The sequence below is a fragment of the Nematostella vectensis genome, chromosome 2, assembly GCF_932526225.1.
Source record: "Nematostella vectensis chromosome 2, jaNemVect1.1, whole genome shotgun sequence".
Lineage (NCBI taxonomy): Eukaryota > Metazoa > Cnidaria > Anthozoa > Actiniaria > Edwardsiidae > Nematostella > Nematostella vectensis.
Genome location: NC_064035.1, coordinates 20,351,274 through 20,376,857, shown reverse-complemented (window position 1 = coordinate 20,376,857; position 25,584 = coordinate 20,351,274). Strand labels below are relative to the sequence as shown.

Below are 25,584 nucleotides of genomic sequence, written 5' to 3'. Positions count from 1 at the left end.
TTTTGTTTGCTTCTCGATAAAACTTAAAGCCCCGTGAAACATCCTCCCCCGCCCCCACACACCAGCCAGCATTGCTGAAACAGCTACACTCTACGCTCAGTTAACCACAAGACAAAGAAAATTGTTGGCAAAATATTTTACACCTGACAAAATGGTGCACCAACTTCTCCAGCATTGCCGGCAATAACGTCTGTGATAAAAGCCTTACTTCTTCACACCTAACCTGGGTACCAGAGGCTCCGAGCTTCGCGGCGACAACGATTTTAGTGAAGTACCCAGGGTACTTTACACCATTACCTGATTCTTTCTTATAACCACCACCTTCCCTGCCCTTCTAGGCCCCTGCGTCCTCCGCCCCCTCTTGGCCCCTGCATCCTCCGCCCCTTATAGGCCCCCGCGTCCTCTGCCCCTCCAGGCCACTGCGACCTCCCGCCCCTTCTTGGTCCTGGCGTCCTCCGCCCTTCTAGGCCCCTGTGTCCTCATCGACTCCAGGCCCCGGCGACCTCCGCCCCTTCTTGGCCCCGGCGACCTCCGCCCCTTCTGGGCCCCTGAGTCCTCCACCCCTCCAGGCACTGGAATCCTCTGCCCCTTCTAGGCCCTTGCATGCTTCGCCCCTTCTTGGCCCCGGCGTCCCCAGCCCCTGTGATCTCCTCCCCTTCTTGGTCCCGGCGTCCTCTGCCCCTTCTAGGCCCCTGCATCCTCCGCCCCTCTTAGGCCCCAGCGTCCTCCTAGTCCCCCTGCGTCCCTTCTAGGCCCCTGCGTCCTCCGCCCCTTCTAGGCCCCTGCGCCCTCTACCCCTCCAGGCTCCTGCACCCTCTACCCTTCTAGGCCCCTGCATCCTCCGCCCCTTCTCTGCCCTTCCAGGCCCCTGCGCCCTCTAGGCCCCTGCGTCCTTCGCCCCTCTAGGCCCCTGCGTCCTCCGCCCCTTCTTGGCCCCTGCGTCCTCCGCCCCTTCTAGGCCCCTGTGCCCTCTACCCTTCTAGGCCCCTGCATCCTTCGCCCCTCTAGGCCCCTGCGTCCTCCGTCCCTCTAGGCCCCTGCGCCCTCTACCCTTCTAGGCCCCTGCATCCTCCGCCCCTTCTAGGCCCCTGCATCCTTCGCCCCTTCTAGGCCCCTGCATCCTCCGCCCCTTCTAGGCCCCTGCATCCTTCGCCCCTCTAGGCCCCTGCGCCCTCTACCCCTCCAGGCTCCTGCATCCTCCGCCCCTTCTAGGCCCCTGCATCCTTCGCCCCTTCTCTGCCCTTCCAGGCCCCTGCGCCCTCTAGGCCCCTGCGCCCTCTAGGCCCCTGCGTCCTTCGCCCCTTCTAGGCCCCTGCGCCCTCTACCCCTCCAGGCTCCTGCATCCTCCGCCCCTTCTAGGCCCCTGCATCCTCCGCCCCTTCTCTGCCCTTCCAGGCCCCTGCGCCCTCTAGGCCCCTGCGTCCTTCGCCCCTCTAGGCCCCTGCGTCCTCCGCCCCTTCTAGGCCCCTGCGCCCTCTACCCTTCTAGGCCCCTGCATCCTCCGCCCCTCCTAGGCCCCTGCATCCTTCGCCCCTTCTAGGCCCCTGCGTCCTCCGCCCCTTCTAGGCCCCTGCGTCCTTGGCCCCTTCTAGGCCCCTGCGCCCTCTACCCCTCCAGGCTCCTGCATCCTCCGCCCCTTCTAGGCCCCTGCATCCTTCGCCCCTTCTAGGCCCCTGCGTCCTTCGCCCCTCTAGGCCCCTGCGTCCTTCGCCCCTCTAGGCCCCTGCGTCCTCCGCCCCTCTAGGCCCCTGCGTCCTCCGCCCCTCTAGGCCCCTGCGTCCTCTGCCCCTCTAGGCCCCTGCATCCTCCGCCCCTTCTAGGCCCCTGCATCCTCCGCCCCTTCTTGGCCCCTGCATCCTCCGCCCCTGCGTCCTCCGCCCCTCTAGGCCCCTGCGTCCTCCGCCCCTTCTAGGCCCCTGCATCCTCCGCCCCTGCGTCCTCCGCCCCTGCGTCCTCCGCCCCTCTAGGCCCCTGCGTCCTCCGCCCCTCTAGGCCCCTGCGTCCTTCGCCCCTCTAGGCCCCTGCGTCCTTCGCCCCTTCTAGGCCCCTGCGTCCTCCGCCCCTCTAGGCCCCTGCGTCCTCCGCCCCTCTAGGCCCCTGCGTCCTTCGCCCCTCTAGGCCCCTGCGTCCTCCGCCCCTCTAGGCCCCTGCGTCCTTCGCCCCTCTAGGCCCCTGCGTCCTCCGCCCCTCTAGGCCCCTGCGTCCTCCGCCCCTTCTTGGCCCCTGCATCCTTCGCCCCTCTAGGCCCCTGCGTCCTTCGCCCCTCTAGGCCCCTGCGTCCTCCGCCCCTCTAGGCCCCTGCGTCCTCCGCCCCTCTAGGCCCCTGCGTCCTTCGCCCCTTCTAGGCCCCTGCATCCTTCGCCCCTCTAGGCCCCTGCGTCCTTCGCCCCTCTAGGCCCCTTCGTCCTTCGCCCCTTCTAGGCCCCTGCGTCCTCCGCCCCTCTAGGCCCCTGCGTCCTTCGCCCCTCTAGGCCCCTGCGTCCTCCGCCCCTCTAGGCCCCTGCGTCCTCCGCCCCTTCTTGGCCCCTGCATCCTCCGCCCCTTCTTGGCCCCTGCATCCTTCGCCCCTTCTAGGCCCCTGCATCCTTCGCCCCTTCTCTGCCCTTCCAGGCCCCTGCGCCCTCTAGGCCCCTGCGTCCTTCGCCCCTTCTAGGCCCCTGCGCCCTCTACCCCTCCAGGCTCCTGCATCCTCCGCCCCTTCTAGGCCCCTGCATCCTCCGCCCCTTCTCTGCCCTTCCAGGCCCCTGCGCCCTCTAGGCCCCTGCGTCCTTCGCCCCCTAGGCCCCTGCGTCCTTCGCCCCTTCTAGGCCCCTGCGTCCTCCGCCCCTCTAGGCCCCTGCGTCCTTCGCCCCTCTAGGCCCCTGCGTCCTCCGCCCCTCTAGGCCCCTGCGTCCTCCGCCCCTTCTTGGCCCCTGCATCCTCCGCCCCTTCTTGGCCCCTGCATCCTTCGCCCCTTCTAGGCCCCTGCATCCTTCGCCCCTTCTCTGCCCTTCCAGGCCCCTGCGCCCTCTAGGCCCCTGCGTCCTTCGCCCCTTCTAGGCCCCTGCGCCCTCTACCCCTCCAGGCTCCTGCATCCTCCGCCCCTTCTAGGCCCCTGCATCCTCCGCCCCTTCTCTGCCCTTCCAGGCCCCTGCGCCCTCTAGGCCCCTGCGTCCTTCGCCCCTCTAGGCCCCTGCGTCCTCCGCCCCTTCTAGGCCCCTGCGCCCTCTACCCTTCTAGGCCCCTGCATCCTCCGCCCCTCCTAGGCCCCTGCATCCTTCGCCCCTTCTAGGCCCCTGCGTCCTCCGCCCCTTCTAGGCCCCTGCGTCCTTGGCCCCTTCTAGGCCCCTGCGCCCTCTACCCCTCCAGGCTCCTGCATCCTCCGCCCCTTCTAGGCCCCTGCATCCTTCGCCCCTTCTAGGCCCCTGCGTCCTTCGCCCCTCTAGGCCCCTGCGTCCTTCGCCCCTCTAGGCCCCTGCGTCCTCCGCCCCTCTAGGCCCCTGCGTCCTCCGCCCCTCTAGGCCCCTGCGTCCTCTGCCCCTCTAGGCCCCTGCGTCCTCCGCCCCTTCTAGGCCCCTGCATCCTCCGCCCCTTCTTGGCCCCTGCATCCTCCGCCCCTGCGTCCTCCGCCCCTCTAGGCCCCTGCGTCCTCCGCCCCTTCTAGGCCCCTGCATCCTCCGCCCCTGCGTCCTCCGCCCCTGCGTCCTCCGCCCCTCTAGGCCCCTGCGTCCTCCGCCCCTCTAGGCCCCTGCGTCCTTCGCCCCTCTAGGCCCCTGCGTCCTTCGCCCCTTCTAGGCCCCTGCGTCCTCCGCCCCTCTAGGCCCCTGCGTCCTCCGCCCCTCTAGGCCCCTGCGTCCTTCGCCCCTCTAGGCCCCTGCGTCCTCCGCCCCTCTAGGCCCCTGCGTCCTTCGCCCCTCTAGGCCCCTGCGTCCTCCGCCCCTCTAGGCCCCTGCGTCCTCCGCCCCTTCTTGGCCCCTGCATCCTTCGCCCCTCTAGGCCCCTGCGTCCTTCGCCCCTCTAGGCCCCTGCGTCCTCCGCCCCTCTAGGCCCCTGCGTCCTCCGCCCCTCTAGGCCCCTGCGTCCTTCGCCCCTTCTAGGCCCCTGCATCCTTCGCCCCTCTAGGCCCCTGCGTCCTTCGCCCCTCTAGGCCCCTGCGTCCTTCGCCCCTTCTAGGCCCCTGCGTCCTCCGCCCCTCTAGGCCCCTGCGTCCTTCGCCCCTCTAGGCCCCTGCGTCCTCCGCCCCTCTAGGCCCCTGCGTCCTCCGCCCCTTCTTGGCCCCTGCATCCTCCGCCCCTTCTTGGCCCCTGCATCCTTCGCCCCTTCTAGGCCCCTGCGTCCTCCGCCCCTCTAGGCCCCTGCGTCCTCCGCCCCTCTAGGCCCCTGCGTCCTTCGCCCCTCTAGGCCCCTGCGTCCTCCGCCCCTTCTTGGCCCCTGCATCCTTCGCCCCTCTAGCATCGTTCCCTGGCTTCGACTTACCCTTCCCATGATGCATCGCAACATCCACTATTTTTTCAGAGCAAAATGTAATTTTTGTAGTCGATACGGTATCGCTTTAGTTATTTTTATATAAGACAAAATGCTTAGCAAGTTTGAATGTTAAAGGCCAAAATTTTGTTTAGCTTTTATGATTGACTTGATTGAAAAAAATTATGATTCTAATGATCCACTGAGGGGTTCTTGGATTACTCGTTTCTTGCGCACTGTATCCCAAAACAATTCAACATCCGCTGCCTCTGGATTGGATTACACACCGAGCGTTCATAGAAATAAGGGCTCTGGGAACTAGAGTACCAGATGTAAGATTACGTAACCAGATACCTTGAAATTAAAATTCCCAGCGGTAACGGAATATTTTATAGCACACCCACTAAACACACAAGATGTATTCTTGCTGGAACTCAGGAACAACTTATTGGTCGAACAGACTTCCGTGTATCTACTACAGTGGACGTGCTAACTTCCCCATTCAATGTGTCGTACCAGACAATCGAGATTGACATGTCTGTCTCGCCAGCCAATAGGATTCTTCGAACTTTGACATCCTGAATAACAGTATTAATCCCATTGTCCTACCTGCCAGGTAACAAAAAATTTGCGCAATCCCATAGCGCGACGCGTGTCTCTATTTTTTCAAACGGTGCGCATATACCAAGCGAAATGGCGGACCAATGTACGATTAATGTACTTAAAAAGGTAGGTACAATCAATATTTGTTCATTCAAGACTTCAGTAGAATTGTCTGGGGATGAATGTGGTATTCTGGGTTTCAACTTTGACATCGTGCAAGATTTTTAATAATGCGGACTTGGCACCAGAAAGGATGGATTTCCTGGTAAAGTTATGACTGATAGAACATGGGTGAAGCGAAATAAATTTCAGCATGAACATCCCATAGACTTTCTCCATTTATTTATCTATTTATGTAAAGTTTGCTTAAATAACTTGCCCCTAATCACCTGTATCTTTCTACGAGTCTGTCATGTACAAAAATCATGACTTGTCTGCAAAATACCACAATTCATGAGCCAACTGATATTTTTAATTGGGGTGTGTTAGAGCCTCAATGATCGGAGGGAGGGGGAATGGAAGGGGGAGGGGGGATCGGGGAGGAGAAAATGCCCAAACGTCCCGTCCCAGCCGATGGCAAAGTGGTTTCCACACGATCGCACTCGAAATATATTCCACAAAACGATATACAATACAAAGTTTTATACGTTGGGCATCATCCTTTTTTATACAGAAAAATATTAAAAACAAAAACAAATGTATACTCCTTAACAGGCGTCCTTAGGGGGGGACCATATGACTTTTGAGGGGGGGGCGAGAGATTTTGAAAAAGAAAAATCCTGCAAGCAACTGATTGAGTAAAAAAACTCCCTGAAACCCAAGCCTGCACCATTTTACATGCAAAAAATATAAAATTATGAGGGCCGAAACCAAAAATGGTGAAGAAGAGATGTCAGACTCTGAAATAATAAACTTGACTTGATAATTAAATCTGACAAGGAGGACAGGTCGCAAAGGGGGGGGGGGACTTTAAAAATTTTGGTTCTGAAATTTTAAGGTGTCTTGAGTAAAAATCTTCCCTCCTTCCCTGGTGCTCGGTGTAATTAATGAACACCTCCTTAGCTAAAATATTGCCTGTTTTGTCACATTTCTCTGACCCTGCTTATTATAGTTCTTGGCTGAAGTGGACAAAATGGAGAGAGTTGTGCTCATGCCAAACCGGCTGCAAGATCTTGAACCAGAGAAAACAAGTCGGAAGGATGCCAACAATAACCAGGCCCTCGCCGACGGACTCTACCGACACTTTCTGATCCTGAAAAATGTCAAGAGCGAACTGACAACTGGTAAGTTTAGAAATATTTGTTTAACTTTGATACTTTGGCTAGTCTTGCCGTGCTGTTAGTCTTTTTGGTTTGGTGCATTTGATATCATTTTTCATTAAGAGCAGTTGCACAGCATGTCAGGTGTTGGGTGTTATTGCGGGTGTTTGTACACTATGTTGGGAGTTATTGCGGGTGTTTGTACCCCATGTTGGGAGTTATTGCGGGTGTCTGTACCCCATGTTGGGTGTTATTGCGGGTGTTTGTATACCATGTTGGGTGTTATTGCGGGTGTCTGTACCCCATGTTGGGTGTTATTGCGGGTGTTTGTATACCATGTTGGGTGTTATTGCGGGTGTCTGTACCCCATGTTGGGTGTTATTGCAGGTGTTTGTACCCCATGTTGGGTGTTATTGCAGGTGTTTGTACCCCATGTTGGGTGTTATTGCGGGTATTTGTATACCATGTTGGGTGTTATTGCGGGTATTTGTATACCATGTTGGGTGTTATTGCGGGTATTTGTATACCATGTTGGGTGTTATTGCAGGTGTTTGTACACTATGTTGGGTGTTATTGCGGGTGTTTGTACCTCATGTTGGGTGTTATTGCGGGTATTTGTATACCATGTTGGGTGTTATTGCGGCTGTTTGTACCCCATGTTGGGTGTTATTGCGGGTGTTTGTACCTCATGTTGGGTGTTATTGGGGGTCTTTGTACCCCGTGTTGGTTTTTTTGGGGTTTTTGTATACCATGTTGGGTGTTATTGCGGGTGTTTGTACACCATGTTGGGTGTTATTGTGGGTGTTTGTAAACCATGTTGGGTGTTATTGCGGGTGTTTGTACCCCATGTTGGGTTTTATTGGGGGTGTTTGTACCTCATGTTGGGTGTTATTGCGGGTATTTGTACACCATGTTGGGTGTTATTGCGGGTGTTTGTCACCATGTTGGGTGTTATTGCGGGTGTTTGTACCTCATGTTGGGTGTTATTGCAGGTGTTTGTACACCATGTTGGGTGTTATTGCGGGTGTTTGTACCCCATGTTGGGTGTTATTGCAGTTGTTTGTACCCCATGTTGGGTGTTATTGCGGGTGTTTGTACCCCATGTTGGGTGTTATTGCGGTTGTTTGTACCCCATGTTGGGTGTTATTGCGGGTGTTTGTACCTCATGTTGGGTGTTATTGGGGGTCTTTGTACCCCGTGTTGATTTTTTTGGGTTTTTTGTATACCATGTTGGGTATTATTGCAGGTGTTTGTACACCATGTTGGGTGTTATTGCGGGTGTTTGTACCTCATGTTGGGTGTTTTTGGGGGTGTTTGTACCTCATGTTGGGTGTTATTGGGGGTGTTTGTACACCATGTTGGGTGTTATTGCGGGTGTTTGTACCTCATGTTGGGTGTTATTGCGGGTGTTTGTACCCCATGTTGGGTGTTATCGCGGTTGTTTGTACCCCATGTTGGGTGTTATTGCGGGTGTTTGTACCTCATGTTGGGTGTTATTGGGGGTCTTTGTACCCCGTGTTGATTTTTTTGGGGTTTTTGTATACCATGTTGGGTATTATTGCAGGTGTTTGTACACCATGTTGGGTGTTATTGCGGGTGTTTGTACCTCATGTTGGGTGTTTTTGGGGGTGTTTGTATCCCATGTTGGGGTGTTTGTAGGCAACCACTCACTGTTGAAAGCCCCCAGTTCATAATCCCAATCCAGCTATAGTGAAACAAAATAGCATTAATATGTAACTTATTTTATTCTCAGGGCATGGCTTGGAATTAGGAGATGATTTAAACCCTATCAAAGATGAACTGAACTCATTTCACAAGGCGCTGAACGACATGTCTGCTTTGGCTGGGGAAATAACAGAACAGTACAAATCAAAGTATGAGCTGACATTTTGATCTGGAACTCCTGGAACTGTGACGATGGCTTGACTGGATTTGCATTGGATGCGTTAGGGACTTCATACTTCTCATAAGCAACCTCTCATCTAATGGATATTGACACAAGTCTGTAGTATCAGGACTGTGTATGTATATTTACGTCCCGTAAATATGCATACAGTTATTGCCAATACAGCTGTCAAAGACGCTGCCGATAATTTAATTACAGCAAAGAGTATTTTAGAGAACATAGAAGTCAAACGTTTAATAGAAGATTGGAAAGAACTTGTCTTGTAATTGAATCGTGAAAAGGGAAAATAAATGCTTTCTCAATTTCGTAATTTAAATATACTGTACACTACATGGGATGTCCTGTTATAGTAGGCATATTGTGTGTTTTTGGTTGGAGAGGGGTGGGGAAGGGGGGTGGGCAGAGAACAAATCTAGCACCTAGTGTCTAAGGAAACGTCCAAGAAAAGGTTTCGTACAAAATTTCCAAGTTTTAGCCATGTAGCCTGCTGATGTACTGTATGAATAAAGGTATGTCCATAACAATTTGATCAAAACTCCAATAATCCTCTCCCCACTGCCCCAATACAGCATTTCCCCTACTTTTTAACCCCAGTACCCCCTCCCTAGATTTTCAACCCAAATACCCCATTCCTCGATTTTTAATCCCAATACTGCTTTCTCGGTTTTTAACCCCAATACCCCCTCCCTCGATTTTTTAACCCTAATACCCGCTTCCTCGATTTTTAACCCAAATACCCTTTATTCGATTTTTAACCCCAATACCCTTTCCTCAATTTTTAACCCCAAGACCCTTTCCTCAATTTTTAACCCCATTAGCCCCATCCTCGTTTTTTCACCCCAATACCCCCTCCCTCGATTTTTAACCCCAATACCCCTTTCCTACGATTTTTAACCCTAATACCCCTTTCCTACGATTTTTAACCCCAATACCCCCTCCTCGATTTTTAACCCCAATAACCCCTTCCTCGATTTTTAACCCCAATACCCCCTCCTCGATTTTTAACCCTAATACCCCCTCCTCGATTTTTAACCCCAATAACCCCTTCCTTGATTTTTAATCCCAATAACCCCTTCCTTGATTTTTAACCCCAATACCCCTTTCCTCGATTTTTGACCCCAATAACCCCTTCCTAGATTTTTAACCCCAATAACCCCTTCCTGGATTTTTAACATTAATACCCCCTTCCTTGATTTTTAACCCCAATAACCCCTTCCTCGATTTTTAACCCCAATTACCCCTTCCTTGATTTTAACCCCAATAGCCCCTTTCTCGATTTTTAACCCCAATAACCCCTTCCTCGATTTTTAACCCCAATAACCCCCTCCTTGATTTTTAACCCCAATAGCCCCTCCTCGATTTTTAACCCCAATAGCCCCTCCTCGATTTTTTATCCCAATAACCCCTTCCTTGTTTTTTAACCCCAATACCCCCTCCTCGATTTTTAACCCCAATAACCCCTTCCTCGATTTTTAACCCCAATAACCCCTTCCTTGATTTTTAACCCCAATAGCCCCTCCTCGATTTTTAACCCTACTAACCCCTTTCTCAATTTTTAACCCCAATAACCCCTTTCTCGATTTTTAACCCCAATAACCCCTTCCTCGATTTTTAACCCAAATAACCCCTTCCTTGATTTTTAACCCCAATACCCCCTCCTCGATTTTTAACCCCAATAGCCCCTCCTCAATTTTTAACCCCAATAACCCCTTCCTCGATTTTTAACCCCAATAACCCCTTCCTTGATTTTTAACCCCAATAGCCCCTCCTCGATTTTTAACCCCAATAACCCCTTCCTCGATTTTTAACCCCAAAACCCCCTTCCTTGATTTTTAACCCCAATACCCCCTTCCTCGATTTTTAACCCCAATACCCCCTCCTCGATTTTTAACCCCAATAGCCCCTCCTCAATTTTTAACCCCAATAACCCCTTGCTCGATTTTTAACCCCAATAGCCCCTCCTTGATTTTTAACCCCAATAACCCCTTCCTTGATTTTTAACCCCAATAACCCCTTCCTCGATTTTTAACCCTAATAGCCCCTCCTCGAATTTTTTACCCCAATAACCCCTTCCTCGATTTTTAACCCCAATAGCCCCTCCTTGATTTTTAACCCCAATAACCCCTTCCTTGATTTTTAACCCCAATAGCCCCTCCTCGATTTTTAACCCCAATAACCCCTTCCTCGATTTTTAACCCCCAAACCCCCTTCCTTGATTTTTAACCCCAATACCCCCTTCCTCGATTTTTAACCCCAATACCCCCTCCTCGATTTTTAACCCCAATAGCCCCTCCTCAATTTTTAACCCCAATAACCCCTTCCTCGATTTTTAACCCCAATAGCCCCTCCTTGATTTTTAACCCCAATAACCCCTTCCTTGATTTTTAACCCCAATAACCCCTTCCTCGATTTTTAACCCTAATAGCCCCTCCTCGAATTTTTTACCCCAATAACCCCTTCCTTGATTTTTAACCCCAATACCCCCTCCTCGAATTTTAACCCCAATAACCCCTTCCTTGATTTTTAACCCCAATACCCCCCTTCCTTGATTTTTAACCCCAATACCCTTCCTCGATTTTTAACCCCAATACTCTTTCCTCGATTTTTAATTCCAAAACACTTTCCTCGATTTCTAACCCCAATACCCTTTCCTCGATTTTTAATTCCAATACCCTTTCCTCGAATTGTAACCCCCATACTCTATCCCCTGATTTTTAACCCGAAAACCCCTTTTTTGCTTTTTATAGCGCATTGTTTTTCACTATCTTACGGGGTTCAAAGACGTTCTTTTTTCTCAAGCGTCTTTTATTAACACCGGCTCCACGACCAAAACATGCCAACCTTTTTGTATTTTCGAGAATCGAAGACAAAAAAACAGAGGAACATTCTTGCACATAATTTGTTGATATCAGAACTACCAAAATAATAGATTTCTGGATCAAAACGAGATAATGTCGTGCAGCGGGGTCCTCACAGCAGTGGGCATTTTTCAGTGTAAGATAGTAAACAAGCTAAAATAACATTTGCATTCCTACGATAAACTGATACCTAATAATACCTTTCAATGTAAATATGAGCGTGACACAAACATACTCAACTCTTCTAAAACACGTTCAATTAAAAGGGAGTTTTATAAGGCTAAGCACAATGTACCAATCATGTGTGGGAAACCATTTGAGTGTAGCGCAAGTGCTTAGAAATGTGTGCCCGTAGGCCGTAAAGCTAATGTGTTTACTCGAATCCTGCACACAGCGACACAGGCTGAGGACTGTATTCTTGAGTATAATCTTCCTCATATCAATCAATCACGAGACCCGACGCTAGTTTGGGTAAAAAATACTCTGACCTTTAGTTTTATAACAGAATCGAGATAACATATCAGAGTGACACAAAAAGTAATAAACCAGGAGGAAAGACAAGATGGACCATTCAGTGTTAAATGGTAATATGCGGACCAAAAGCGCTCAGCGTTGTAAACAAAACATTCTAAAGAACTACATCTGAGCCTTGTTCGGCATGGCGTCTAAATGTTTTAATTTTGAAAGTAAATAAAAATAGTTTATAAAGAACAACAGATTAAAAATGTGACAAATGATTTAGATGGAGTGCATATTTTTCTATTCGCACGGCGATCTTTGTACATTTTAGACCGGTAGATCACTTAATAGTTTTTCAGCCCCATACGAGTTCCTCATATACAGAGCCAGAAATCCTCGTTCTCCAGGAGACAGAATCCATGACAGCTTTTGTATAATTAAGGGTATTCTCATATCCTACAAAATTACGAGTGGACAGTCTGTATGACCCGGGTGAAAATCAGTCAACTTTATTCAGTTTCAAAAATAGAAGCGCTAAAATCAGGGCCATGCAATCTTGGCCCGATGATATTCTATCAGTCATTTTCTGATAATAAAGTTTGCCCCTGGTGCAAAAGCGTCGTTGCCGCAGTTAGAATCACATTCATTCAAAACAAACAGGTCACGGCGATTCGCGGGAGGGTGACATGACAGGTCTTTTAGTCACTGGTATTTCAGTCGCATGGCACTTCGCGCGGGAAATCGCGACCCGAAATCTCATGGGACTCCAACATTTTCATAGCCACGACTAATCATCAAAAACTCGAGAGCTCTTTTCTATTATTCTGTCAAAACGGAAGACGTTAAAAAGCATTTCCCATGTTGTATTTGATCGTACTTTCCAGCTGAAATTTTGCATCACGACCAAATATAGATCCATCCAAATATGGCCAGTTTAAAAGGAGCGAATATCTAGACATATTGAGCGCTTCCGATTGGCTAGCTAGTATTGTTGTTTAGACTAATTGTCAAAAATGGTGAAGAGATTATCAGCCATTGGTTTCTTTGTCGCGGATGAACCAATCACAATTCGAGATTCAGATCGTATTGAAAGGGCCATCACGTATGGAGCGCATCTAATTTCCGCGATCGATTTACCGTACATGCGCCGCATCGCTCAGCACACTAGCTTTGAGTGTATTGTGTCACACAGATTATATATTTGGCAAATTCCTGTGCTGCAGTAGGTTGTAGCAGGGCCCACACTGCCTTCTTCTTATCAAAGTCTTCTACAATCACTCGCCATGGATCTCCATTCCCCGATTCCTTCTTCTACGATATTCGTAGAGCTTCAAACAGTTCATGACACGGGCTATTTCTATTCTTTGCCGTCACTGGAGGACGATTGGGCTCAGGTAAGCTTACTACTCGCGTTTACTATTAACCAAAACATGCATATCACAAGCGGGAACCACTAAAGTATCAAATCCATAAACTGGTTGTAGCTTTTAGGATGTATCTTAGCTTTGCCGCCCGTGCGTTTCGTTGCATGTTTTCGTGTTTGTTTCACTTTCACTTCAATGCTCAAGTGACATTATTTTTTCTTTCGTAGACTCGACTGGAAATGGATCGATATTTGTGCCCAGAACCCACAACTGCGGAAAACAAGGATCCAAACTTAGGGACTCCTACACCATGGAATGAATTTCTATTACCATTTGACGAATCGACGTTTCCTTTCGGTGACGATTGGGATATCAAGCCGATTGATTTGAATTCACCACCGAGAATGCCCTCTGTTCCTACGGTTTTACCCGAGACTCCTACAGAATCGAGACCTTGTGTGGAAATGACGGTAAAACCCCTCAAGATCAAATTACCCATTCTCGTCTCTGGAGATCTTAGTAAAGTTCCAAAACCCGTTTTGCCTCTGACTCCACCGAGTTCTCCAGAGTCTCCCGTACCGTCGATCGTAGTTCAACAGCGGGCATCAAGACCGGTTTCGCGCGGTCCGCGTAGCAAGAGCACTTCTAATACTGGAAGTCGAGCGACTAGTCCAAAGGACGGAGCGGAGAGCAAAAGACGCGTGCATAGATGTCAATTCAGTGGCTGTCGCAAAGTTTATACAAAAAGCTCACATCTAAAGGCTCATCAACGGACTCATACAGGAGAAAAGCCTTATAAATGTTCGTGGGAAGGTTGCAATTGGAGGTTTGCTCGCTCCGACGAATTAACCCGCCATTACAGAAAACACACTGGAGCTAAACCATTCAAATGCGTGCATTGCGACCGATGTTTCTCGAGATCTGATCATCTTGCACTACACATGAAAAGACACGCGTAGCGAAGGGCGCCTAGATCGATTTTTACAATTTAGAATAAGACTCGGAGGCTTGCTATTGTGGAGGATGAGAATATTTCCATAAATGATTCAAATCCGGCACCACAGGTGCGGAGCGAGGAATAGTAAATCCAGCGAGGTAATGGCTAAGATTGTACGACCACGCTCAGAACATGAGCTGTGAAGAGATATGTGTGAAGACACGGGAAAAGACCTGCTTCCTAAAAATAGACTTTATTCAATTTGCGAGGCCCGGACTTGAAGCCGAGTGGCAAAATCATTGTTTGCATACACATATGCAAACGGAAGCGTATAGTCTGAAAGGCTAGTAGCCAGATTATAAGGGGAAGAATTGAACATTTTGGTAGACGTAAAATTGGAAAGTCTTGGGCTTTAGGATATTATTTCAATCGAAATAGCGGACAAAATAAAACGACTGTTCCCCTTAAGAACGGAGAACACTAGTATAAAATTCTATTGATGTAAATATATATTCTAGGGAAAACTTGATGCATTACATTCAAATTCAAAATTGAAATAACAACACAAAAAGAGAACAAAGTATATAAAAGTAATGTAATGAATGTATTCGTGCATAAAGTCAAACGACTAGGAATTAGAGATGTACATAGAACTATATTAAAATTGAATATGAAGGGAGGCTTTTTCTTTGACTGCGCTTCGATCTCATTATGTGTATTGTTATACTACGAACCAGATGGTATTTCAGACAAGACGCTAGCCATTCGAGCCTTCCTATTAGTACAACGATGATAACGCTGGAAGGAGATTGGTTTTTTGCACGGTAACAATATGAATAAATCCCACTGAAAAGGCCTATTTGACTATTTCAATGAACCTACGGAAATGGTTCCAAAAACAACATAATACTTCTCAGGTGAAAAACATCCCATAGTCTACTCGAAGGCGAGAGATATTTACCCTAAATATAAAACACTCAAATACACGCTGTGCGACAAGTACACTTAATAAACTGGGAAAATAAGTGTTGTTGTAGTGCTATTTCGAAATTTAAAAGTATAAACAGCAGTAATGAAATAGCTGAACATTTCTCGCCTCGTAAGTGTTTATCGAAATGCAGTATTTACAGATTGATCAAAGTACTTGTTGCATGTAGTTGATCACACATAATGCCAAAGACGCGATCACCGTAAATGAATGTTGATTCATTCTCGTACAAACACAAGATTATTTTAATGGAATTTCATGATGAAACTAGATCTCAAAAGACCCCATCTTGCCCGGGGGCACAGTATTGGCCAGTTGAGGCAGACGACCTCTTGTTGTCAGCGATTTTATGATGAAAAACAAACAACAAGACTAAAATAAGATAGAGTGCGAATGCTTTACTCTACATAGATAATGTGATTTGTGATCAGTGGGAAAACAAACCAGCATGATCTACATAATGGCATGAAAGAAACATAATTTAAATCAGAGCACCTGGAACATCTCATAAAATTTTCAATTCCCAAATTTTTCTAAAGACAATTATCTGAATACGGGTTTATTTGAAAAAAAAAAAATGGAGAAGGTCGTTTATTAAAAGAGCTAGAAATTATATTTTCCGGACATACCAAGTTCTGCTACCGGGAAGTATTAAAACAAAACACACCAGTCAAAAAATAGCTATAGTCAAATTCCTAATTTGCTGGAATTCCGTTTGATTATATAAGGTACATAAACAAATATATATCACAACTCGAGATACGAACTTGGTTTAAGTTTCAAAGATTTAGTCACCGTAACTTCTCGACGGGGAGCAAAAATACTCTCTCATTCATACCAGAAGACGGAAACAATAATTATGCAGGTCCGTCTAAACAGTGACGGACAAAGCACCAAGCGTAATGATTCTAAAAAATCTTCTTAAATTCCGACCATATTAGACCTTAACTGTTTTTATTCACACTCTTATCTTCGCTAGAATCGAAGGAAGGCCTTGAGATTTCTTCCGCAGCAAGAAAGTAATTGTGCGCGCTGGAACGAATATTTTAATTAATTCGCTCGACAGCTGCAGACAAAACATAAGTGTATTCGAAAAAAAAATAGTTATAACAAAAAATAGCAAATGCAAAGTGGGGGACGCGATGGCCATGGTTTTATATTCTATCATACTTAACCTTTGACCTCATTAAGTTTGACAAGCATAGTTGTTTTCCCACGCACATTCTTCAAAAGAAGCGTAGAACTGCGACTTTTCTATAGCTGCTATTTAGTCGTATTATCTAAATCCCTTTTTGGTCTATAATCCAAAAACAATTCGGGAAGTCCGATGGAAAATAGCTTATCTCATGCGAACTTAACAATCGCTGGAATACACCCTGAAATATTAGGTAGTCTATTTTTCCGAGCGTTAATACCGAAACCTGCGTATTCAGATTTGCGTGAAAGAATAACCCCAAACATAATAATTAATCTGCGAATTGAACGATGCGTAGATATGCATCATTAACTTGCATTCAGCACACAACAAGCTTTGGAGCCCTGTACGACACCTAAAAAAATCTAAGTAATCAAGTATGCAAGGTCTGTTCATTGAGACAGGGGCAATACAAATAGCATAATAGATGGCTTAATGAAGTTTCTATGGCTATGGTAAACGCCGAGGTCAAGAAATGAATCGCTGAGCTTGTGTACAATTTCTCTCATTACTCCTTTGGAAAGATTACTGCTCTCTATGCATGATTATCACGAAAACCTGCGAACAAGTAACAATCATTAACCAAGCTTTTTCAATTATTATTGTAAACGTTTCGAGTTCATTCGTACAAGCATTTTTTTTCTGTTTTTAGGTCAATTGTCATTTTTTATCGTATATTATAAAGCAATAAAAGAAAAATTGAATCTATGCAAACGAATCTAAATTTCAATGGAATGCAAGACGAGCTACTCGATTCTTGAAACCTAATTTAGAAAAAATGAGATACCTAATTTAGAAAAAATGAGATACCTAATTTCGAAAAGTTGCATGATCATTTGAGCGATCATTTGTGATAACACTGACATACTCAAACTGAGCACAAAAAGCAGTGTAAACCGATAACAGTAATCGTATAACAATATAAGTGTTTTATAATTCGTTCACATCTCACAAATATTTATTCATGATATTATTCGCTTTTTAAATTTCTGGTTTAAATTCGAGAGCAGTTTCAAATTTGATCTTTTTAGTCAAAACATTCTGAAACGCGACATTTTTTTTCTATAACAACTGAAAACTCGCCGTTTGAAGACCTTATCCAATCTTTCCATCTAGCTTCTGAATTACAGGTTTAAGATGCGATCGAAATTTCGTTTTCATAAGACAACAGATTATAAGTAGCTCGATAAAAAATACTGGAAGTTCGATCTAAAGTAAATAGTTTCTTGAACAAACATAAACATTTCTAAAGCATTTTTGACATTATAAAATGAAATGGAAATATTTATACCAGGATCAACCTGAGTTTAATCCCTTGGTAAACAAATGGGGTGACAAACAATTGAGAGCAAATCATTGTGAACGTGTTTTCTTGAGCGTACCAAAAAATCTTACATTGAAGAAAGAAAGCCAACCATCAGAACTTCACCAAAATGTCTTTTCCTTTGATCTTTTTTCTAATTAAATATTTAAAGCAGAAGTTGCTTAGCTCGGGCTATATATTTTGGGTGAACGTCACCTTACACGAAAAATTAAAACAAGCAACAGTTATTGGGTGATTTTGATGATAAACACTAAAACTGAGGAAACAAAATTGTAATAGGACTTTAGAATTTTGCATCAACGGATTATAAGTGTGTAGTTGAGCATAGTATGCATAATAGTTGCCATTTCAGAATTAACTGATGCCTTTTTAATCAGGTGAGAGATATTTATCCTTCAAATTAAGCAACAATTACTCTCAGCATCACCCTCGAGCAATAATGTTCTTCTGGTGTAGCAAGCATCAGGAATTTATCATTATTGTTTTTTTAAATGCAATTAAAAACTTTACAATTTAGACTGAGGCTTTACCACAGGGAGCCCGAAAACCGGAGTAGCAAATCTTAACAATTTTCATCACCAAAGTGTCGAACAGACTTCGCTAAGTCTTGAAAATATAGAAATATAAAACATAGAAATGATATCTCAAGAAAGTTCTCCAATAAAATCCCATCATGAAAGAAAATATTGTTGGGAGTAGTAAAACATATCAGAAATACATGAAACTGTTCTGTTTGGTATGGAATTTATCTAGTTTTCTTTGTATTTTAGGCAATTACATTAGTTAGTGCTAGCGAATACACACACATATATGAAAACATTAACAGCACAAATGTTAAATCTAAATATTTATGCTATCTATATTCATCCCCACAATCCCCTGTTGCTGCAAACAAATCACATCCTTTGCTAACCACCTTATTTAACTTTTGCATGTCATAATCAGTGAGATCAAACTCAAATGCTCTAAGATTATCTGTGATGTGATTTGCCTCAGGTACACCAAACCGACAACCTATAATGACTCCTGCAACGGCAGGCTGATCAAGAATATACCTTGTCGCAACATTTGCCATACTTACATTATGAGTTGAGGCCACTTTCTCTAGCTCTGACAGGAGTTCCTGGAACAATTTCCATCCTCCCCAAGCATCTATCATTTGCTTGTACTTCCTGAGGGATGCTGTATTAAGCTGGTCTGCTGTAGGCTCTGGTTTACCTAAGTACCTTTTAGTTAAAAATCCTCCTGCAATAGTTCCATATGCTAGTAACGAGATACCATGATCTAGACAAAACTTGACCATTTTCTCATTAGCTCTCCTATCTATCAATGAAAACTGGATCTGATTGCTGGAGATCTTAATACCATGATCAGTAATCTCTTGCATCCGGTTAGTGTCAAAGTTGGTTAAAGAAATTTCCTGTATTTTGCCCTCACTCTGGAGTTCACTCAAATGAAGAAGGGCATCTAGGTACCTTTTATCAGAGTAGTCCCACCAGTGAAACTGAACCATGTCCAATTTATCAACAGCCATGCGTTTCATGGACTTCTGGATGCTGGCCTCAACAATTTTTCTGGTCATTGTTCCAGGTCTGGGAACAAACTTGGTCAGGGCTGAAAAACAGAAGAACAGGGAAAAATAAATTATCACATTGTAGTCATCGACTGACCCATTAATTTATTATCAATCAACCGGATAGAGTACAATGCACAGCAATATGTCATCCTCTTATGTCCCAATCTCACTCTTATTAATTAAATGGCATATGACTTTTGCCCGTCTAAAATCCTGTGTGCATGTGTTCAGAGTTTGTTTGTAGTGCACACCAGAGAAGAGTTATTATTACCCTATCGACTGTTCTTTACCACATTGCTACGTGACCACGGGAACTCAATCCGTAATTGCCGATTCTCAGCCATTAAATGGATCCAGCACTAAATGGACCCACTAATCGAAATAGTTGCAAGTTACCCACTTTCTTGTCGTTGGAGAGTAATTTATTTGCTCATTCAGGATGGCTTAAACAAAAGGCCTCTGTGCACGCTAGTGCTGGCAAATTTTGAATTACACTCTTTTACCTTGTAGTCATCTCTCTAACATGTCAGGAATAAAACCTCATCGGCGAAGAAAACTATTTTAATTTAGCTGTAAGAATGAGATTGCCCAAGAATACTTTAAATAATTATTGTGGCTCGAAAGGTGTGATGGAGCCCTATATATGCAAGCTGTGCGTGGAACACAAACAGAAAAATATTTTGACAAAGAGGATAACTGTTGACAAACCAAAGACTTCAAAAAAGCATGATGAAAACCGATGATCATTTTTAGAGCATATTTGCTCAAGTTACTTTTTGATTACCTTATTGGTACTATATATAAAATTTCAAAAAGAGACGTAAAAAAAACATTTTTTTCTCTCTAATATGATTGACCATTACAACAAAAAACAAAATTGTAAAAACCATATTATGCTTTACATGTTTATATACATCAAAGCTGTGAAACAAAAGTTAAGAATTGTAAGTTCTTGACCGCCTTGGTCTTGATCATAAAAAAAAAACAGAAAGGGTATTGAATTTCATTAATTAAAGATCGTGGGAATCAAAATAAGTCCCCCAAAATATAGTACCACTCAGGTATGATTGAGATATTTCCAAAAGCTTCTTGGTTGTGGCTAATTCCCCATCAATGTGGCTAATTCCTTTGTTTCCTCAAGCTCCTAGCACGCATAGAGATGGGCAAATGGCAAATGTAGTGAAAGTTAGCAAAACATTTGGGAAGCAAAGAACAAGCTTATATTTTTAAAGTTGGATGGTTGGATGGCCAATTGAGTTCTGGTGGTTACGTAGAAATGCAAAGAGTGGTAACAAGTGGTGTATTGATTTTGCTTGTTTGAAAGGGAATATCTTTTCTAGTGTGTTTGTAACCCTTGTTTGTTGCACTCACAAATATGCATTATACTTATTGAGCATTTTAGTTAGACTTTCTCAAAGTCCGCTGACCAGCTTTTTAGAAATTGGCTTCTGCTGTACAATGGAAAATAACCACCCGCGCGCTCCTATCAGGGAAAATCAAAGAGGGCGACTTGGGGCAAGTCTACATTTTAGTGTACACTATTACTAACATTTTTTTCTTCTTTATATTTTTACTCGCCCTACCAAGATGCCAAAGTACTCAGACTTGAAAAAATATCAGGATGCCTGTTAATGATACAATAGCAAAACAAAAAAAAATTGAAACATGAGAAAAATGGGAAAAATCACACTTCCCGGCCTCATTAGGAGAGAAAAAATATTTGTTACAGTTAAACAAAATCCTTATTTTACTTAAAAATATCTATATATTTTTGTCAACATTTCGGAAAAAAGGCAGTGGTATGGAATGGCTGGATCGAGTCATTTATGACGTAGGTTGTGATGTCAATCAAAATACATAGATAATATGGTTACGCTGCATGAGCAATAAAGAAATGGCAACATTCCTACTATCCTGCATGTCAAGCCTAAAGGCTGGGGAGGATGAGAGATGAAGACTAGGAGTGCACTAGGGAGATTGAGGCTGGGGAAGATGAGAGATGAAGACGAGGAGTGCACTAGGGGATTGAGGCTGGGGAAGATGAGAGATGAAGAGGAGGAGTGCACTAGGGAGATTGAGGCTGGGGAAGATGAGAGATGAAGACGAGGGATGCACTAGGGAGATTGAGGCTGGGGAAGATGAGAGATGAAGACTAGGAGTGCACTAGGGAGATTGAGGCTGGAGAAGATGAGAAATGAAGACTAGGAGTGCACTAGGGAGATTGAGGCTGGGTAAGATGAGAGATGAAGACTAGGAGTGCACCAGGGAGATTGAGGCTGGGGAAGATGAGAGATGAAGATGAGGAGTGCACTAGGGAGATTGAGGCTGGGGAAGATGAGAAATGAAGACTAGGAGTGCACTAGGGAGATTGAGGCTGGGGAAGATGAGATATGAAGATGAGGTGTGCACTAGGGATATTGAGGCTGGAGAAGATGAAAGATGAAGAGGAGTGCACAAGGGAGATTGAGGCTGGGGAAGATGAGAGATGAAGACGAGGAGCTCACTAGGGAGATTGAGGCTGGGGAAGATGAGAGATGAAGACGAGGAGCTCACTAGGGAGATTGAGGCTGGGGAAGATGAGAGATGAAGAGGAGTGCACTAGGGAGATTGAGGCTGGGGAAGATGAGAGATGAAGAGGAGTGCACAAGGGAGATTGAGGCTGGGGAAGATGAGAGATGAAGACGAGGAGCTCACTAGGGAGATTGAGGCTGGGGAAGATGAGAGATGAAGACGAGGAGTGCACCAGGGAGATTGAGGCTGGGGAAGATGAGAGATGAAGACAAGGAGCTCACTAGGGAGATTGAGGCTGGGGAAGATGAGAGATGAAGACGAGGAGCTCACTAGGGAGATTGAGGCTGGGAAAGATGAGAGATGAAGACAAGGAGCTCACCAGGGAGATTGAGGCTGGGGAAGATGAGAGATGAAGACGAGGAGCTCACTAGGGAGATTGAGGCTGGGGAAGATGAGAGATGAAGACGAGGAGTGCACTAGGGAGATTGAGGCTGGGGAAGATGAGAGATGAAGACAAGGAGTGCACTAGGGAGATTGAGGCTGGGGAAGATGAGAGATGAAGATGAGGAGTGCACTAGGGAGATTGAGGCTGGGTAAGATGAGAGATGAAGACAAGGAGCTCACTAGGGAGATTGAGGCTGGGGAAGACGAGAGATGAAGACGAGGTGTGCACTAGGGAGATTGAGGCTGGGGAAGATGAGAGATGAAGATGAGGAGTGCACTAGGGAGATTGAGGCTGGGTAAGATGAGGGATGAAGACAAGGAGTGCACCAGGGAGATTGAGGCTGGGGAAGATGAGAGATGAAGACAAGGAGCGCACTAGGGAGATTGAGGCTGGGGAAGATGAGATATGAAGATGAGGTGTGCACTAGGGATATTGAGGCTGGGGAAGATGAGATATGAAGATGAGGTGTGCACTAGGGATATTGAGGCTGGGGAAGATGAGAGATGAAGAGGAGGAGTGCACTGGGGAGATTGAGGTAGGGGTTACATTAGGCCCTGACAGCCTGCATAAGAGCTGGCTCTTTTCCACTGAGTGCCGGCCATTTCTTTTTAAAGTCGACTTAAGTTTTATTTGAAGTAAAAAGATAAAATAACTTCCACTCCCTACTTATCAATCTCTACCACCTACTCTGAAGTTTATGAAAGCCCTGATTGAGGGATGATAAAGAGCTTGCAGCTGACCCAGTGTTTATTTTGTATAAACCTTCATTAAGCAAACGTTTTATGCTAATGCGGTAAATTGTGTTCTTATAAGCCAAAAAGCCTTGCACGTGGTAGTTGAGGTGTCAATCATTTTAGGTATATCGTTAGTACATTCAGCAGAAAGTATTTATGGCATCTTAAATGAATAGTATATAAGTTTTTCTTGTTATTTTAATTTCTTTGGTTTTTTAGCTCAGAAAACTGGATGACTTCACTAAAAGTCATATTTTTTGCCTACACTAGGGGCACGTATTATAGCTGCCAACCTCGCTCTAGGAAAAATCTTGAGAAAATACAGTGAATGTATCAGAAGTACCAAGATAACTAATGCGGGAGAATACAGTAACTTTATTGGTATTTTCAAGAAAATTAGGCTTGAGAAAAGGTTCAAAATCTTGAGACTCCTGCCTAATGCGGGAGAGTTGCCAGCTAATGCATGTATAGACAATTATGAAATGTGATCTTACGCACAAACAGGTTTTGAGGCAGCAACGCATGTGCTTTTATTTGAAATACTAGGTTAAAACAAGCAGCGCTTACATAGCAACTTAGCAAGCCAAGGGGTGCGTTCCCTTCCCCCTCCATCCTTCTCTCCAGGCACGGGGGTCTATCCCTCTTTTTCCCCAGCGTTTGCTACACAGGCGACGTTCCAACTAGTGCCCAATCTTTTTAAAACCTACAAATAATATATATAGGGCAGGCCCGTACCCAGGATTTTTCTTGGGGGGGGGGGTGCGAAAGTGGACCTTCGGCCGTTGTGGGGGTGCGTTCAACCCCCTGCACTCCCCCTGTGTATGAGCCTACAGGGCTGTGCACTGTATCGTGTCTTTTTAACCCATTGACTCCTGGCTTTTTTGGAGCTGAATTTACAAAAAAAAGACTGAAAACAGATACCTCCCCCCCTATTCTGAGTTTTATACAGCCGTCAAAGTCAAACACAGCTGCACCTAGTCAGCGGTATCCAAGCTTTCCAACAGTGCTTTGCGGTCCCCACTTTTAATCCCTCGTCGATGTGCTGAAGCCAGCACAAGTTGATGGTTGCTTGTATTTTTCATCAAAAATACAGCTATGAGCATATTAGGAGAGTGTCTCAGGACATCATGAAGTCTTTTGGGGCATAATTGAGTGCTTTGCTTATGGATATTTGCAAGCAAAGGTGGATTCATGATGATTTTTTCTTGTTTGGCTTTGCCCGGATGAGAAAATAATTTTCTAATGAATCACCACAGCTCTCCTAAATGGTGTCTTTTCTGAAACCAAATTGATTGCAAAATTGTTTACACTGCTATTCTGGGTCTGTATGACCTGCAATTGATTTGTTTGGCTTCGGGGTGAAAAGACTTATAAAAAACCATCTGACTTTGGGGAGAGGAGTGTTGACTGGCCCTCCCCTCGTGAATTTTCCCCTGGATCTCCCAGAATGCTTTGCAATACGTAAAGATATTTTCGTGGTTGTTCAATCCTTCAAGGAATGGACATTGTGTTTTGAGGCCAAGGAAATGTACCTGGAGGATCAGAATAAAGGTATCTATTTGTGTCTTGAGCTGTGTTTGCTGATCTCTCTCCCTTGTGTGGTATTTTGAGCGTTTTATTGAGAGGGGCGATTCTGCTTTTCTCTCCTTGTTCGATTTGAGATTTGTCAAAGAACCTGTGCTATTATCTGGCTTAAGAGTAGATGCCAACACCTTGGTTGGATGCATATCTGCAAGACCATTTATCCCTTAGACTGATGCCTGAGTATCTTCATCTTGTTGTGTTTATTTTGAATTTATGAATTTTTTGGGTTGTGGGTACTTCCCAAAGCCGGTACAGGCCGGTTGAGGGGTCAATGTGTTAACCTCAAACAAATTAATAAAACTAAAGGAAATTAATCATAAAAATAACAATGATAACAACAATAACAACAAGATTTATATGATAATAGTTAACTGAAATTTGATGAAACTATGCAAGAAATACAAACTTCAAAGTTTATCAAGACCCGCGCTTGCAGAATTGGATGTCTTTACGATATTCTACATTCACCAATGCCCAGCAAAACCTTAAAATCTAAATTATCACAGGTGGTCCAAAAGTTTCCCCATATCTACAGCACGGCTAGCTCTCGACTCTGATAGTATAGAAGTAAGACGGGCTAACTCTGCAAAACACACGACTACGTTGTTGAACACACGATCTTTTATGTAATGACCATCGCAGTCGGACAATTCTATGCCAGAGCGGCTCGCTTTGATTTGGGCGGGAGGGAAGGGCTGGCAAGCTAGGGTTACACAAATCCATAGATGTTCAAAGCAAAAGCCTTAAACTGGTGTTTTATAATATAGTTACCTTGCACTTTCGCGGCTGCTTCATTCCCTCTTTCAGCCCTAAGATCCGTTATAAATGAGCCAAAGATTTCCTCGGCAGGCCCATAGATGTCGGCCATGTCAAACGACGTTAGTCCTGTATCAAAATATACAAACATCTCTCTCACGGCGCTCACGATGTCGATCTGACCATGGGATCCAGACACTTGCCACATTCCATTGAGTATTCGTGCGATCGACAAGCCATTACGAAGTCTGCAAAAGGGGACTGTAGACATTTTACAGGGGATACCGAGCGAAGGAAAGGTGTGTTAGAATCGTACGACGTCTATCGTACGACATCGAACCGTATGTGTTCGCGCGCAATAACAACTAGTGCCAGACCCCTAGCGGTCAACTGGCGTAAATCTATGCGTGAATCAAGAACGTGCTCAGCGGTGATGAGGGGGGTTTTTGGCGTGCCTTTGTCTTTGGATGTTATTTTGGAAGAAAAAATTAGGAAGATTACATAGATTTGGCAGTGCTTATACAAATCAATTCTAAGGAGTTCCACATTGTCTCATGAGACGAAGACCTTCACAGTGTCGCTTATACCCTAATAACCGCTGGTATAAATTCTGAAGGGTTTAATGCTTTATATATATTTTTT

General features: G+C 45.5%; 3 protein-coding genes across 3 annotated transcripts; 2 read left to right on the top strand and 1 right to left on the bottom strand.

Annotated features, from left to right (window-relative positions):
* The first annotated feature begins 5,069 nt into the window (after positions 1 to 5,069).
* LOC125561084 (mid1-interacting protein 1-like) lies at positions 5,070 to 8,521 on the top strand. The gene is made up of 3 exons (XM_048724295.1): positions 5,070 to 5,172; positions 6,158 to 6,329; positions 8,059 to 8,521. Exons 1-3 carry the CDS (start codon positions 5,137 to 5,139, stop codon positions 8,196 to 8,198), a joined length of 348 nt encoding a protein of 115 aa, XP_048580252.1. The 5' UTR covers positions 5,070 to 5,136; the 3' UTR covers positions 8,199 to 8,521.
* Positions 8,522 to 12,238: 3,717 nt separating this feature from the next.
* On the top strand, positions 12,239 to 14,504 carry LOC5501073 (Krueppel-like factor 6). The gene is made up of 2 exons (XM_032369437.2): positions 12,239 to 12,922; positions 13,120 to 14,504. Exons 1-2 carry the CDS (start codon positions 12,812 to 12,814, stop codon positions 13,849 to 13,851), a joined length of 843 nt encoding a protein of 280 aa, XP_032225328.1. The 5' UTR covers positions 12,239 to 12,811; the 3' UTR covers positions 13,852 to 14,504.
* A 3,559-nt stretch (positions 14,505 to 18,063) lies between these two features.
* LOC5501077 (flagellar radial spoke protein 5) lies at positions 18,064 to 25,301 on the bottom strand. The gene is made up of 2 exons (XM_001622371.3): positions 24,958 to 25,301; positions 18,064 to 18,950 (listed from the first exon to the last, which is right to left on the bottom strand). Exons 1-2 carry the CDS (start codon positions 25,211 to 25,213, stop codon positions 18,190 to 18,192), a joined length of 1,017 nt encoding a protein of 338 aa, XP_001622421.2. The 5' UTR covers positions 25,214 to 25,301; the 3' UTR covers positions 18,064 to 18,189.
* Positions 25,302 to 25,584: the final 283 nt, after the last annotated feature.